Here is a 14,199-nt window from a genome sequence, read left to right as displayed (position 1 = left end):
AAAAAAAAAAAAAAAAAAAAAAACCTGAGAATTTCATCCTCACCTGGACAGCATCCAGAGACGAAAGGGTCCAGGAAAAAAATAGTTTAGGCCTTGAAGGCATCTGAGTATGTACATTGACATAACAAATACTCAAAAGGAACTAGAATTTCCTGTCTAAATTTTTAAGTGATTTTTTTTTTAGACCTGACACCCCTCCAGAGCTTAATCTATGGAATAAGAAAATTCTTTTTGGTAATTTCAGAATGAAACCAAATAATCGAAAACACTGGAGGTTTACATTACACTGTCTCCTGTGTTCAGGATGTGGCCCCACTTTGCAGGTGGGCCCATTAGTAAAGACGTGGTCTTGATACTGGAGAAATTAAATTCCCTTGGCTGGTAACCCAAACAGATCTATGTGCAAATGAGTTGTATGTCAGGCTTCAGGGAGAAACTTCCCATGGTACTTTTTAAAATTTTTATTTTTTTAATCTCTACGGCATGTTTTCCGATTTCAGTTTACTTCTCTGCTTAGCACCTATGGACATAATTCAACACGATGCCCTCTTTCTACTGGAGGGGTGTGATAACTGCTTGATAATATGTACTTTTTCATGCTTATTGAGAATGTGGTTAATGATTCTAAACTTGATTTTCATGAGTTGTAAAATAGAGCTGATGGTATTATAGTTCTGAAAACAGTTTTGTGTTATTTGGGTGTCAGAATAAAGTTTGAAACAATTAGGATGGATTTGCAAACAACCTTTTCACAAAACACATTGATTCAGATTTTGTTGTGATCCTTCTGCTAGGTGCATCTCCTATTCCAGCTCTAACAGATTGGGTGACAACATTAGGGTGCTGGTGGATGTATGCCACTTTCTTTCCAGTGTGTTGCTATAATGGTGGCTGGCTACCTGTGGTGTCTTATTTTCTTTCATTGGCTATGAATGGCTTGCTCATGACATATTTTGTATTTGATGAAAATATCATAGGTGTTTCATAAATATTCAGAAACAAACCATATGGCTATTCCAGGTAGATATTCTCTCTCAGAATCATCTATAGGAAAGCTCTGGCTGCTCAGGCATTTCTTTCCCCACCGAAATTACAAATAACATAAAGTGATAATCATGGTATAACTTTCAGTTATCTGCCTCTTCACCCTGAGGATCTACAAATAGTACACAGTGATTAAGTCCCTGGGCTTTCAAGTGCAGCGGGATACTACGGACTGCATGGATGGGCAAAATGGCGCCTTTGGCTATCCTCGGTGGAGGGCTGGTGTTTTCAAAGCTGTCCTTCCTACTGCAGCAGCTTCTTTTCTGCTTTATCTGGAAGATCTCATGTTCTGAACTCCAAGTATTCTATGACAGAATGCAAAGGACACTGAGATGCTTATCAATATGGCTGAATTAAGCTGAAGGCACTCTTCGCTTTCCCTCCACTTCCATGGAGCCATCTATACAACCGGGTATAGATGATTCATTGCATAGTCTACCGAAGCAAGGTTATGTGCAAGACAAGTGGTGAAGGCTCAAGGAATAACATTTTTCTAATTGCTTCAATCACGTTATCACAGTTTCAACCACACCACGGGTTTTTGACCACACAAAACAGAACCAGGATTGGACCCAGTGGAAGCCAAGCCATTCAAATCCAGAAGTGCCACTTGAGACAACCACAAGGATGACTGGTAATGGGTTATACTATTTAATGAAAGATTATTTTTCCCCCTCAAAGCCTATGATGCTGCAAAGGTCAATTATTGGGACACAGTGGGAAATTTAGTTAATATCTCTTCAAGAAATTCTTAGCGGACTTTCATGAGGAAACTCAATTCCATTTAAGAGTCGTTTATCAATTATACCATGTGGACACAGGATATTTTACGTTACTTCATTATAAAAATGAATATGTTTAAATGGTTTACGGTGCTGCCTTTGACAAACTGATCATAGTGGATTAATAAGTAAACACAAAGAAATTCCAAGCCCATTGATTTTCTCTTGAGACAGATTAGGTAAAGTCACTGAAAATTTTTTGAGAGTGGATGCTCAAAGGTACTACTTTGGCATAGAATTGTTAAGTAGCATGCACTTTAATGGAAGAACAGAATCGTTAAAAGTTGGTTGATAACAAGTCACAGTGTATTTAACCATCATCACAGCAGATGTAGACAGAAATGGCACTACTGCTCATGAAGGAAACTGGAACCAGGAAGCACACCCTCCCCTCATTCACTATGAGCATCACGAGGAAGAAGAGATTCCACATTCTACAAGCACAAGTAAGCAAGATGGCGGTTGGCAATTCTGGGTAGATGAGTTAGTGAAGACATTGCAGAGATAGGGAAGATTTTGTTTGGACATTGGCCACATCTTGTTTTCACTCAGTAGTTTCTTTTATTCTCAGAGGCTGAAAAGCTGCCAAATCTGCACACAAATTTTAGAAATTAGAAGGAAAATGATAACTCACCAGGTTTCCCAAAGGTCAACATGTTTAAAAAGTAGATCTAGATACAACTTTTGTGTTAAAGGTTCCTTGGGTGACTTGTGTGTGTTTTTGGAAATGTGTGGTGAAGAGTGTGTTCTTTGGTGCTTAGCAGTGGAATCTGGAAGGAAAGTTTGTCAAGTGAATTGATCTTTGGAATCCTTGTTTTCTATGAAGATCTTTTATGAATACAGTTTCTTTTTTTTTGTATTTCATCCCTGACTGTTCTATAGAAAGACATCCTTTGCACTCTTTAGAGCAAAGTTGGTAGCTCATATGGTCTACATTTGAATTCTACAACAGAGTAACTTGAGGAAGGCTTTGATGCTCTTACTGTTATTTCTACTGTTATGAAAACTTCTCAGGTTTTCTAAAACAATCTCAAGTTGCTGCACTGGACTGTGAGGATAGGGGACCCCTTCACCCCCAAACATAAAAAGTATATGCTTTTCTTCTTTCATCTATCCCACTGAGAGATAGATGAAATATCTTATCTTATTTGGAATAAAAGAAGCATTTATTTTGGAAAACAGCTTTTTAGCATTTTTAAAACGATGGTTCAACTGTCATTCTCACAGCCCTGAATACACCTAATGGGAAAATGTGAGCAATAGCCACTTAAAAACCAAAGGGCTTTGGGACTCTATGACTTGAGCAGTGCATTCAGACAACAAAAGAAAAGTTTCAGGTATCAGATAGCATAGAGGCTAATAAGTCTTGGACATTGTACTGAATATATCCAGCAGGCCTTACATCCATTTCATACCCCAGTAGATTTGATGTATGCATAAGGCTTAGGGGCTGAGTTAAAAAAGAAATCTGATAAGAAAAGGAAATACAGAGGAAGCAGAAGTCTGTTTGGAATAGGACTCTGTTCCAGTCACTTAGAGCCCTAACGGTATATCTTAGAAACTACTTTAGACAGTTTGTACTTAAAGACCAGAAAGCTACTTTAGAGACTTGGAAATAATGAGCCTGTTGTCAAAAGGTGGTGCTTGGGGCATTAGTGCTAGAGGGTAGGTGAAAATTCAGACAGAATGTAATTTGACAAAGAGAAGACAGCAACAACTGTAACAATTCTCTTAGGAGTATTTGCAAAACTCAAAGGGAACTGACTGGTAACTTCTGGGCTTTAACAAATTAACATCACAACTTCTAGAAGAAAGTCAACCTTCATCTTTTAGGATAGAAATCGTATGTTCTGCTAACCCATTCCTATTTAAGCTGAAAATAATAAAGGGTTATGGGTACTTAAAAAAAATCATTATGTTTATAAAAGCAGTGATAGAAGGAGTGTAGGGTCCTTCTGTACAGTCACACACATACACTTCCTTATTTCTTTTATTTAAACTTTGAGTAACACGGCAGTCTATGTTTGGGTCAATTTTCCTTTTTTTGTAATTACATTCAGTGGTTTTTCCAACTTCATTATTGTTGGGAATTAGTAATTTAGCCAGTGGGAGGTAAAATTTAAATATTTGGCTTTTCTTCCCCTCCCCCTGGCTAACCAGTTACCCAAGAATGGCTTGGCCAATGTAAGGGTAAAATGAGGATGGTATGCTTTATTTTTTAAATGTCATTGCTGTCACCAAATTACACACATATCATTTTCTAAGATAATGAAATACAGCCATTTTTACAAGTCGCAAAAAAAATACTCTGACTTGGCAAGTTTACAGGCTCTCATTTTCTTGATAAACTAAAAATAATTTGCTGTAAGTTGCATAGACAAAAATGTTGGTGTCTGACTTTTCCTGAAGGCACCTCGATGAAATTTTATTCTGTTGATTTTTGTCCTTTTTAAAACCGTGGTTGAAATTGTAAGCCTGCCACGCACTATTATTTATATAATGCCTCAGACTAGCTTGGATAGTTGTTGTCAACTGAATTAATTTTGTTACAAAGTGATTTTAGCAATTTTGGGTGCCATGTGGACATCACTATATAATGTGTTAATGGAATAGTATCCAGGCCATCCCAACACCTTTCCTGCTAGGCAGATCCACTGCTGGTGCCTTTCCATCATGTGTGATTATGGGTTACAGGACCACCATTGGAGAAGGTCCCCTAATGCGCTGATCTTGTCATTAGTTGTTGTACAGTATTTTCCTTTCCTCAAAATGACTGGAGCAAAGAGGTTATTATTTGAATGGTTTTCTCAGACAGAGTATGTGACGCCATATACTACAGTAAAATAAAAACAATGATAACTTATAGAACTATGAGAATTCATCAACTATGGTCTGCTTAGTACTATGATTTTGAAAAAATCAAAACCTCTTTGGACCACAATTTTGACATCTGAAAAGTTAAACGTTTGGATCATTTGATTTCTAATATCCCCTTTAGAATACCAGTGGTCTGTTTCTTTGTTGCCTTTCCTTTCTACCTTCTATCCCCATGTGTATCTGTCCTTAAAGTAGAAAGATACGTGACAGCTATTGGCAAGGAAAATAGACAATTTTGTCTCCCAACTGATATTGTTCTCATAGTCCAGGCAACTCCTAGTAGTACAAATGAAGAAACGGCTACCCAGAAGGAACACTAGTTTGGCAACAGATGGCATGAGGGATATCTCCAAACGCCTGGAGAAGACTCCCATTCAACAACAGGGACAGCTGGTAATGGATGGTTTAACAAGCAAATTTGGATGGCAACTTCCTTTCGGGTTAAATGGTAGACATTGAGGACATTAAACAAAAGGACACTGGAGGAATTGTCACAAGATGTTAGGTTCCTTAATAAATTATCTTGCAGTTAACACAAAGCCAAACCTTAAAGGCTCATAACAAGTCACCTGAACAGGAATAAATACAAGCCAGGTAGGAATAGGAACAGGAAACACAGAGAATATGCCCTTGAGCATGTTTCTTTCACATCGAGTTTTGGGCATCATCTAGTGAGATTGTAGCAGAGGCCTTTATAAAATACCCCCTTTTGTCATGCAAAGGAATATACTCTATAATGTGGGTCCAGATTTACAATGAGATTTCTCACAAAGTATTTTCTTGTGATAAAGCATTTTGTCAGAACTTCAGTGTTTGAAGAAATAGAGCCAGACATTATGTGAAAAATGACACCTGTCTGATGTCATTTGGCTTTTTGGTCATGCCTGTTTGGTAATTTGTTTTTTCAGTATTAAAAAGGAATCTTCTCTATTCTTGAAATGTGAGATTGTGGAAATTGGAATCAAGTCTTATCATCATCTCTAAGTGATGCCAGATAACTTGGCTCTGCAAGCACCCATGCAGAATTCTTTTGTCTGTGTGACATAAGTATTGAAATGTATCCTGCCTTATAGAGAAGGTGAATTCCATATTTTCACTTGATATCAGTGAGAAATAGTCCCATGTTTCTATTTGCAATATAGAAGATAATGCATCATGTCCCTCCGGGGCATGACAAGTTCTGAATGAATTCCTGGCAGATGGGTGGATTCTGTGACTGTCTATGTGGTATGGTTGTTGCTAAGAGGATGCTATTGTAATCTTTTCTACCTATACTTCTTCATTGGCTCAGAATGAAGCAAGGCATATGCTGCTGTCTTGTGTGTCATTTATGTCATAAGTCCCATTGTTAGAAGGTAATGCTTCTAACGGATTCCATTCATTCTTTTGAGATAAATCGCATTGACTTTCATGTTGATCACATGGAAAGCTGTTACCTGATTTCTTTCCTGAGATCACTTCCAGCCTAAGGTGCATTCGGTTGGAATATGATTGCCTCAGAATGACATCATGCACTTGGGCTCTTATACTTCTGCTCTCAGGGGACTGTGGCAGCGTGGCATGGGTCCAGAACTACTTCTCCTTCATCTTCCTTTGATGTCTGTAACTCGTCCTCTCTGCGCTGCAGGAGTTGTTAATGCTTTCGTGTCCTCCAGTTCACATGCTGATTGCTAAGAAGAAAATGAGCATGAGTGAACTCGAACCTGCTGAAGCATTCTGCGTTTATGCAACTTCCTTGCCCTCTATACAAGGAAGATGGTCGCATTGTCTTGTCAAGAGAATAAAGTCTTTTTAAAAAATAAAATCAATGTACCCCTGACCAAGCGTCCATTAACACTTTGACAATTGCTTGAACTGCATGATCACAACAGCCTCAGCCCACACCAGGCATCCAACACAAGGAACGACAACACTGAGCCCAGAGGACAGTTCCTGGACTGATTTCTTCGACCCAGTCTCACATCCTATGGGACGAGGTCATCAAGCAGGAAGAAGGATGGGTAATAGCCTCTGAAATTTTTATATATTATGTTTTTGAAATCCACTGAGTGACTGTTGACTATTTTTCTAGATATATGCCCTTGGTTTTAGACCAGTCTACTTTCCCGAAGGACTTAAGTTTCTTCAAAAATTTGTTTTCTTGGTAGGAGTGATACGCATATTCATCTGAATATGAACACTTGAGCTGAAAGTAAGGAATTTGGCAGGACAGTTGGCAAAAGAAGACACTTATTTTAAAATATAGCGGGTGAGGCAGTAAGTAATAGATGTGAAATGAATTTTGCCGATAATGAACACCAAAGAAATTCTGAGAACCCCTTCTCACCTACCATAGCATCACAGAAAGGTGAACCGGACCTGATTTATAAAAAATTTTAAAAACCTGGATGGTCAGAGAAAGGAAGTGGGTGGAGGGGCGGGGGGGAGTTTTTCTAAGAAGGAGACTTGTGTAAGGAGAAACATGAAGGAAGAAAAGCCAAGGAATGAATATGTCAAGTGAGTGGATCCATTTGTCACAAAGGAAGATATGTTTGAATGGCTAGGCCCAGCACACATGAGTTTGCACATGGCAGCTGGAGCTCTGAGGACACCCATGGGGGAAAACCAAGATAGGCAAAGATCTTAAGAATCAATATTAAGTCTCTGTACTGATGAAGAGAAAGAGATTCCATTAAATTAATGAAGATGTCAAGGACAATACAATTGGCTTCAACTACACAATGGTGTGGTACCTCTTGAAGGACTCTACTTATAAGAGGGAAGATAAACAAGAGTCTAGAACCCATCATCAAGTGGGACTTTTTCTGGGAGAATGTCCATTTGTGGCTTTGATTCAGGTTAGCCCTTGCTCTTGTTTGAAATCTGGGATAGGAGAGTCACCACATTTTTGTCCTACAAAGATCTTGAATATTTTAGTGTTGAAAGGCTGCAGTGCAGACATGGGTACCCAGTATTCTGCTGCTTTGCTGGAACCAATTAGCTCTCTCCAGAGGCAGTGATGTGGATGGATTTTGACTGAATTGGAGAGCCATCAATATTGATGGGGTTTATGAATTGTTTGGCCTCTGTGTCACTCAAGACTTGTTATTTCAGCAGAATAGATCTGTAATCACTATTAAAAACAACATTTGCAAGTATTTCAGTGAAATTTCTGCACTACTCAACATTGTACACGTTAAATTTTAAAGACTCCGTAAACTTGAGTGTCCTGGAAGAATAATTTGGTGACATCCACTGCTTCTTATTTCTTGCCCCTGTATACTTCCTGTAACTCCACCTAGGTGGTATTGGGTGATGATTTTGTGTTTATTTGCATATTCACTTTGTGAAAAGAAAAAGACTAAAGGGGGAAGAGGGCCATTTTTAAAAGCCCCTTTGGTTGGTAAGAGGGAGGGGGTAAAATAGTGCCTGAGTCAGTGCACTTTGACTTTTCTCCATGTGTCAGATTGCATGTTCTGTAAGAAAGGCAATGTTTCTGTCTCTCTGCACGATTTGGGTGTTCCATCATGCGCTCATGTAGAGTGCTCCTAGACTCAGCAAAAACAAACATGAATCATAGATTTCACATAACTCAGCTCTTCAAGGAAGGCCAGTTACTTGTTGTGGTACTCTGTAAAGAAACAATAATCTATCTCAGTTCTGGAGATATCGTCAACATGTGCTTTCTTTCCTCTTGGCCAGATGTGAAATATTTTAAAAAATCTGTTGTAGACCATAAACCACCTTCGTAGTGGTTTGGGAAACCAAGTGATAACACTAATATTGATTCCTTCAGATATGGATTCCAGTCATAGTACAGCGCTTCAGCCTACTGCAGATCCAAATACAGGTTTGGTGGAAGACTTGGACAGGACAGGACCTCTTCCAATGACAACGCGTAAGGATAACGATGCTCAGCCCCTTTGTTGACTTGTATTCCTGCTTCATCTCTTAATTCCCTTTAGCCAGGATGCAGAGCTTTGGTGGTGGAATGGTGCATTTAGTTCTATGTGGCTCCGCTCAGCCCAGTGTGTGAAACTGTCTTTGTTGTCTTTATTTCTTGTACAAGTCTCTCAACCTGATTTTGCCTTCATTTCTTAGTGCCTTCCAGATTCAATGACTTTGTGTTTTAAAAAAAAATGTGGGACTCTATTCAACTCCATTTTCATTCTCTAAGTAGTTATGTCAGTGAAACACAAGCCTACTTCTAGGATAGTGATTTCTCTATGTTTTAACTGACCATTTCCTTTTAATATCCATCTTTCCTCCAGCAAATGCAGAATAGGGGTAGGATTGCTTGCATGGTTGTGAAAAGACATTTTTGGGGCCAGATAATCCTAGAAATTACATCAGTTCTTAGAGGAGAGACAAGGCATGTTATTGACAATCAACAAAGGTGGCAGGACCCCTGGAACAACAACAACAAAAAATTTGCTAGTATCTCTTTCTATCACTAAGAAATGGTCAATTTTTAGTAGCCTTAATTTCTACTATACGTGCAGGGATGTCCTAGAGCTCAGCCTAAAGTCATTTGTAATTTCTTAGAAGAATATGAAAAAATATCTATAATTGGCTGGGCGCGGTGGCTCAAGCCTGTAATCCCAGCACTTTGGGAGGCCGAGGCGGGTGGATCACGAGGTCAAGAGATCGAGACCATCCTGGTCAACATGGTGAAACCCCGTCTCTACTAAAAATACAAAAAATTAGCTGGGCATGGTGGTGCGTGCCTGTAATCCCAGCGACTCAGGAGGCTGAGGCAGGAGAATTGCCTGAACCCAGGAGACGGAGGTTGCGGTGGCCGAGATCGCACCATTGCACTCCAGCCTGGGTAACATGAGTGAAACTCCGTCTCAAAAAAAAAAAAAAAGAAAGAAAAAATATCTATAATTAAGAAGGTCCCATTACTGCTTGTCACACATAATGGGCAGAGCCCTTCGTATGAGCCCTTTAGGCAAAGGAAAAAAATCAGCAAGCATGTATTAATTGTCAGCAATGTAAATAGCCAGTGTTGAGCACCAAAGAAGATACAAATAAGCCTATAAATGACCCTTGCCAAAGAAAGACTTATATTTCCATTTTATGTCACTGTTGGCTTTTATTCTGACATTGGGTTTGGGATTTGGTGACTGTCTCTCCTGGTTGTAATATTTATTTGGTGGTGGGCATGGCTTATGGGTGTGCTTCATGAAGTTTTTGCACGTGCAACTCAGAGGTTAGTACCTTTCTTAAGAACACAAAAGAAATAAACTTGAAACAGTCCAGGTGATTTTAGATATGGGCAATGGTTCAACCTCAAATTGAGATATATCACTGAGGGCCCTGTGTTTGCCCAGGCAAGCGTTTCCTTGGTGCAGCCATGAGAATCCCCCTACACAGATGAAATTAAAAAGCTTAATAATGGAGTAAAATGGTAACTTTAATTTAATGACCTTCACAAGGTAGCTAAGTATTGCCTTGTATAAATTTGATCGGTGTTACTTGAGCAGACTATTCTAGATAGGCTTCTTTTTCTTTTGTGGTTACAAGTAGACTACGTGCTATCATGCTGTTTATCTTCCCTGCTATCACATTTCTTGACACGCAGTTAGATGCTCTTGATTTCTGATAGATTCTTTTTTCCTCATCTCTGTGTTCTCTGGTTTTCCTAAGTGACTGGGAACAATGTTACAATTGCACCAGAACAGTCCAGGGTAGGCAAAGTTTTGGCTCAGCCTTCACCTTGCCACTTTACCTTTGTTGAGTATACTGAGAAGTAAAGAGTCTTTGGAACCAACTAAGGGGAAAATAGAATTCTTCCATATATTTCTATCTATCAGAGGAGAATGATGTGCACAAACCTATGTGCCTACCCATCTGACTCTGCGATAGCTACATCTTCCCTGCTAGCAGATAACAGGATTTGTGTCATCACTTCAAATTAACACTGGATTCATCCCTCATTGAAACAGAGCAGAGTAATTCTCAGAGCTTCTCTACATCACATGAAGGCTTGGAAGAAGATAAAGACCATCCAACAACTTCTACTCTGACATCAAGCAGTAAGGAATAATTATAAAACCTAGTTGGCTTCAGCAATTGATAAGAATCAATAAATTATGGGTGCTTTTGCAGTGTCTTTGGTGGAGGTGCATCCATTGGCTGCTGTTATGCTGTTACTTTTAATCAAAAGGTGCATCTGGTGGTGGTTCTCTGATTTTTCTGTTTCATATACCTCTTTGTACATTAAGTGCAAACTACATTTCTTAATCTTAAAGGTTGGGTTTCTTTCACTCCAGGGTTAGTAATTTGTTTTGACAATAATGAATTGCTTATATATGATTTATTTATTTATTTTTGTGAACTTCAGATCGTTCTAACTTTTTGATGTGGGCATTTAAATTTAGTGCTATAAGTTTCCCTTTTACTACTGCGTTAGCTATGTCCCAGAGATTCTGGTACCTTGTATCTTTCTTCTTATTAGTTTTAAAGAACTTCTTGATGTTTACATTAATTTCATTATTTCCCCAAAAGTCATTCAGGAGCAGGTTATTCAATTTCCGTGTAATTGTATGGTTTTGAGTGAGTTTCTTAGTCTTGATTTCAAATTTGATTGTGCTGTGGTCCAAGAGACTGTTATGATTTCAGTTCTTTTGCATTTTGATTTATAATTGGTGTAAATGTCTGATTATTTCACTTTATATTCCTCACATTAAAATTATTTTGCCGTTTGTCCTCTGTACCTCCATGGTGCTGATGACCGAAAGGAATCCCTTCTGGAAAATAAAAGAATAATTAAATTAGTAGCCTCAGGCCTTTGAAACCTTGCCTTTGCTATTCTAATTGCGGGCAGCAAAATTTTATCTTTCAATCCAATGGTATGCTTCCTCCACTTCATTAAAAATGAATCCAATTGAGAAAGAACTCAAGATTATCTAGTACTTCGGCCAACTTCAAGGTCACTGTTGTAGTGACATAAGCCTTACCTAATAACTCAAGCAGATGTTGCAACAAATGCCAATTCTGGGTATTAAGATAACCAAAGTCTCTTCTGTTGAGTGATGTCCAGGTGGTGATGGTGTCTGTTGAAAAATATTTATTCTGTTCGATAGTATGGTGAACTTCACTCTATTCCTCCCTGTTTATGGGTAACAAGTGGAAAGCTTTTGCAGCAACTGTGTGTTCTGGAGACAAGCACGTGGTGTCTGGTGACATTACAATGTGGGTTCATCATTGATTTCACCTCCACACAGATAGAAATGATGTCAGAGGTGGAAGAAGAGACTCAAGTCATTTTGAACCCTCAACTACTTTACTGGAAGGTTACACCTCTCCTTACCCAGACCCGAAGGAAAGCAGGACCTTCATCCCAGGGACCCCAGCTGAGACTGGGTCCTTTGGAGTTACTGATGTTACTGTTGGAGATTCCAACTCTAATGTCAATCACTCCTTATCAGGTAATTTGGCTATTTATTAGCTAGTTTGCTTTCTCTGTGTAGAGAAACAATACATACTTTCATGTTACAGAGGCCATTTTCTGTGTAGTCTAGGATTGGACTAGCTTGTGATATGGAAATGTCTTTCATCATTGGTTATCAATTCTAGTGCAAATAAACTTGGATTTATTTTAGATAAAAGAATACTACCTTTTGCCAGTGTTTTTTCCATTTGTGTGTGTGTGTGTGTGTTTGTGTATTATGTGTACAACTTGGCTGTTATGATGAAATTGCTTTCTTTGTCTTATCTTGTGATATATCAAGTTGAACCACATGAAACTGATATTTTTGCAGGTCAAAATAGTTGAATATTAGCAATTCCATTTACTTTGACTAATATATGCTGCTTATTTAGTAAAGTTTTATCCTACAGGTGAATCATTTCTATATACTTGTATCTTTGCTCTGAAATTATTATCTTGTTTCAGTGATTGATTGATTAGTTTTACTTTTGGTGATGGATAAACCTCTTCTAGCTTTGATGCATACTTAAAATCTTCTTGATTTAATCTAGTTTTAATGAATAGGGACCATTTCTCCTATTGTTATAGTAAAGCGAGGACTGAAGATAATTTATTCGGTTAAGTTTGACACGGACCTAGAATAAGTCTTTTTTTTCTCAAATAAGCAGTCCCTGCTTCTGCTCTTCTTTGCTTCTCCATTTGTGTTAAGAAATTAACACTGAAGAAAGGAGAACTTGCAAACGCCCACTGTAGTGAAGATATTAAAAACAGATTCTGCCTTCCTAGTACTAGTTTTTCAATTGCTTTTTAACACAATCACTAAGGCGTATTCAAGATTAGAGACTTTAGATATATACTTTTGGAGCAGAGATCTTCTCTCCCCACTCCCGAAAAAAGAAAAAGAAGAATAGATATCTTATGAGAGCCCATAAGTAAAACGGATGACAGTTGTGATCCAGGGACAGAAAATTCAGAATGTCACATGTGTGGCCTCATTTCTCTGGGTGGCCTATCCCAGAGCTTCAAGAAAAGCTAAGAAAATACCAACTTCAGCAATATTGGCAAGACAAAGCCCCTTACACACCTTAGTTCTTTATTCAGCATTGTTCTGCTGTCACTTATTAAAAATTCCAAGTACCACTGTCAATAGTCTCCAGTAAATCTTACAGTGCTTCCTAATTTCTGTTGGCAAAAGAAAGCCTGTTGTGCAACCTAATGAATTTAATTTTTTTTTTTTTTTTTTTTTTTTTTGAGACAGAGTGTTGCCCTGTCGCCCAGGCTGGAGTGCAGTGGCACGATCTCGGCTCTCTGCAATCTCTGCCTCCCGGATTCAAGTGATTCTCTTGCCCCAGCCTCCTGAGTAGCTGGATTACAGATGTGTGCCACCATGCCCAGCTAATTTTTGTTTTTTAGTAGAGCAAGGGTTTCAACATGTTGGCCAGGCTGGTCTGGAACTCCTGACCTAAAGAGATCCACACACCTCAGCCTCCGAAAGTGCTGGGATTACAGGCATGAGCCAGCACACCCGGCCGTGAATTTAAATTTTAAATGACAATTTTAATAGTCACAGTACCCTAGAAAGCTTATAGCCTAATGTTAGTGAATAAATGCTTTCTACAAAAAAAAAAATTCAGCTATTCACAGACACTGGTTCCTTCTGCTCTTCACAGTGGTACAGACAGATTTTCCACAATTCTCCATGGATTAGACAATTAAGTGACTCAATTCTCATTCATGGTTTTCTTCAAAAACACTCATGTAAATCTCATTTATACCTATACATTTTTCTCAGTCTTTAAGCTTAATGTTAAGAACTAAAGCATTTGTTGAAGTGGCCGGATCACTTGGGGTCAGGAGTTTGAGACCAGCCTGGCCAACATGGTGAAACCCCATCTCTACTAAAAATACAAAAAATTAGTTGGACATGGTGGCGGGTACCTGTAGTCTTAGCTACTCAGGAGACTAAGGCATGAGAATCGCTCAAACCCAGGAGTTGGAGGTTGCAGTGAGTCGAGATGGAGCCACTGCACTCCAGCCTGGGAAACAGAGCAAGACCTTGCCTTAAAAATAAATAACTAAAAA

The 14,199-nt window shown here is 38.7% G+C and overlaps 1 protein-coding gene across 12 annotated transcripts in view; it reads left to right on the top strand.

The window, feature by feature from the left end:
* CD44 (CD44 molecule (Indian blood group)) overlaps window positions 1-14,199 on the top strand; it is a 94,453-nt gene that overhangs the window by 61,674 nt on the left and 18,580 nt on the right. For 3 of the 12 annotated variants that reach the window (XM_017530521.2, XM_017530519.2, XM_017530517.2), the window contains 3 exons: window positions 8,479-8,580; window positions 10,631-10,720; window positions 11,912-12,115. The exons of 2 other annotated variants lie outside the window; for them this stretch is intronic. In XM_017530521.2, the coding sequence (XP_017386010.1) occupies window positions 8,479-8,580; window positions 10,631-10,720; window positions 11,912-12,115 (396 nt within the window). Of the gene's footprint in view, window positions 1-1,564; window positions 1,679-2,152; window positions 2,273-6,574; window positions 6,704-8,478; window positions 8,581-10,630; window positions 10,721-11,911; window positions 12,116-14,199 lie in introns of all 12 variants that reach the window. 7 more of the 12 variants (XM_037739247.1, XM_037739246.1, XM_017530511.2 and 4 more) reach the window with 6 other exon arrangements.

The sequence above is a fragment of the Cebus imitator genome, unplaced genomic scaffold, assembly GCF_001604975.1.
Source record: "Cebus imitator isolate Cc_AM_T3 unplaced genomic scaffold, Cebus_imitator-1.0 Scaffold66, whole genome shotgun sequence".
Taxonomy (NCBI): Eukaryota; Metazoa; Chordata; class Mammalia; order Primates; family Cebidae; genus Cebus; species Cebus imitator.
This window is presented reverse-complemented; position numbering and strand designations above follow the sequence as displayed.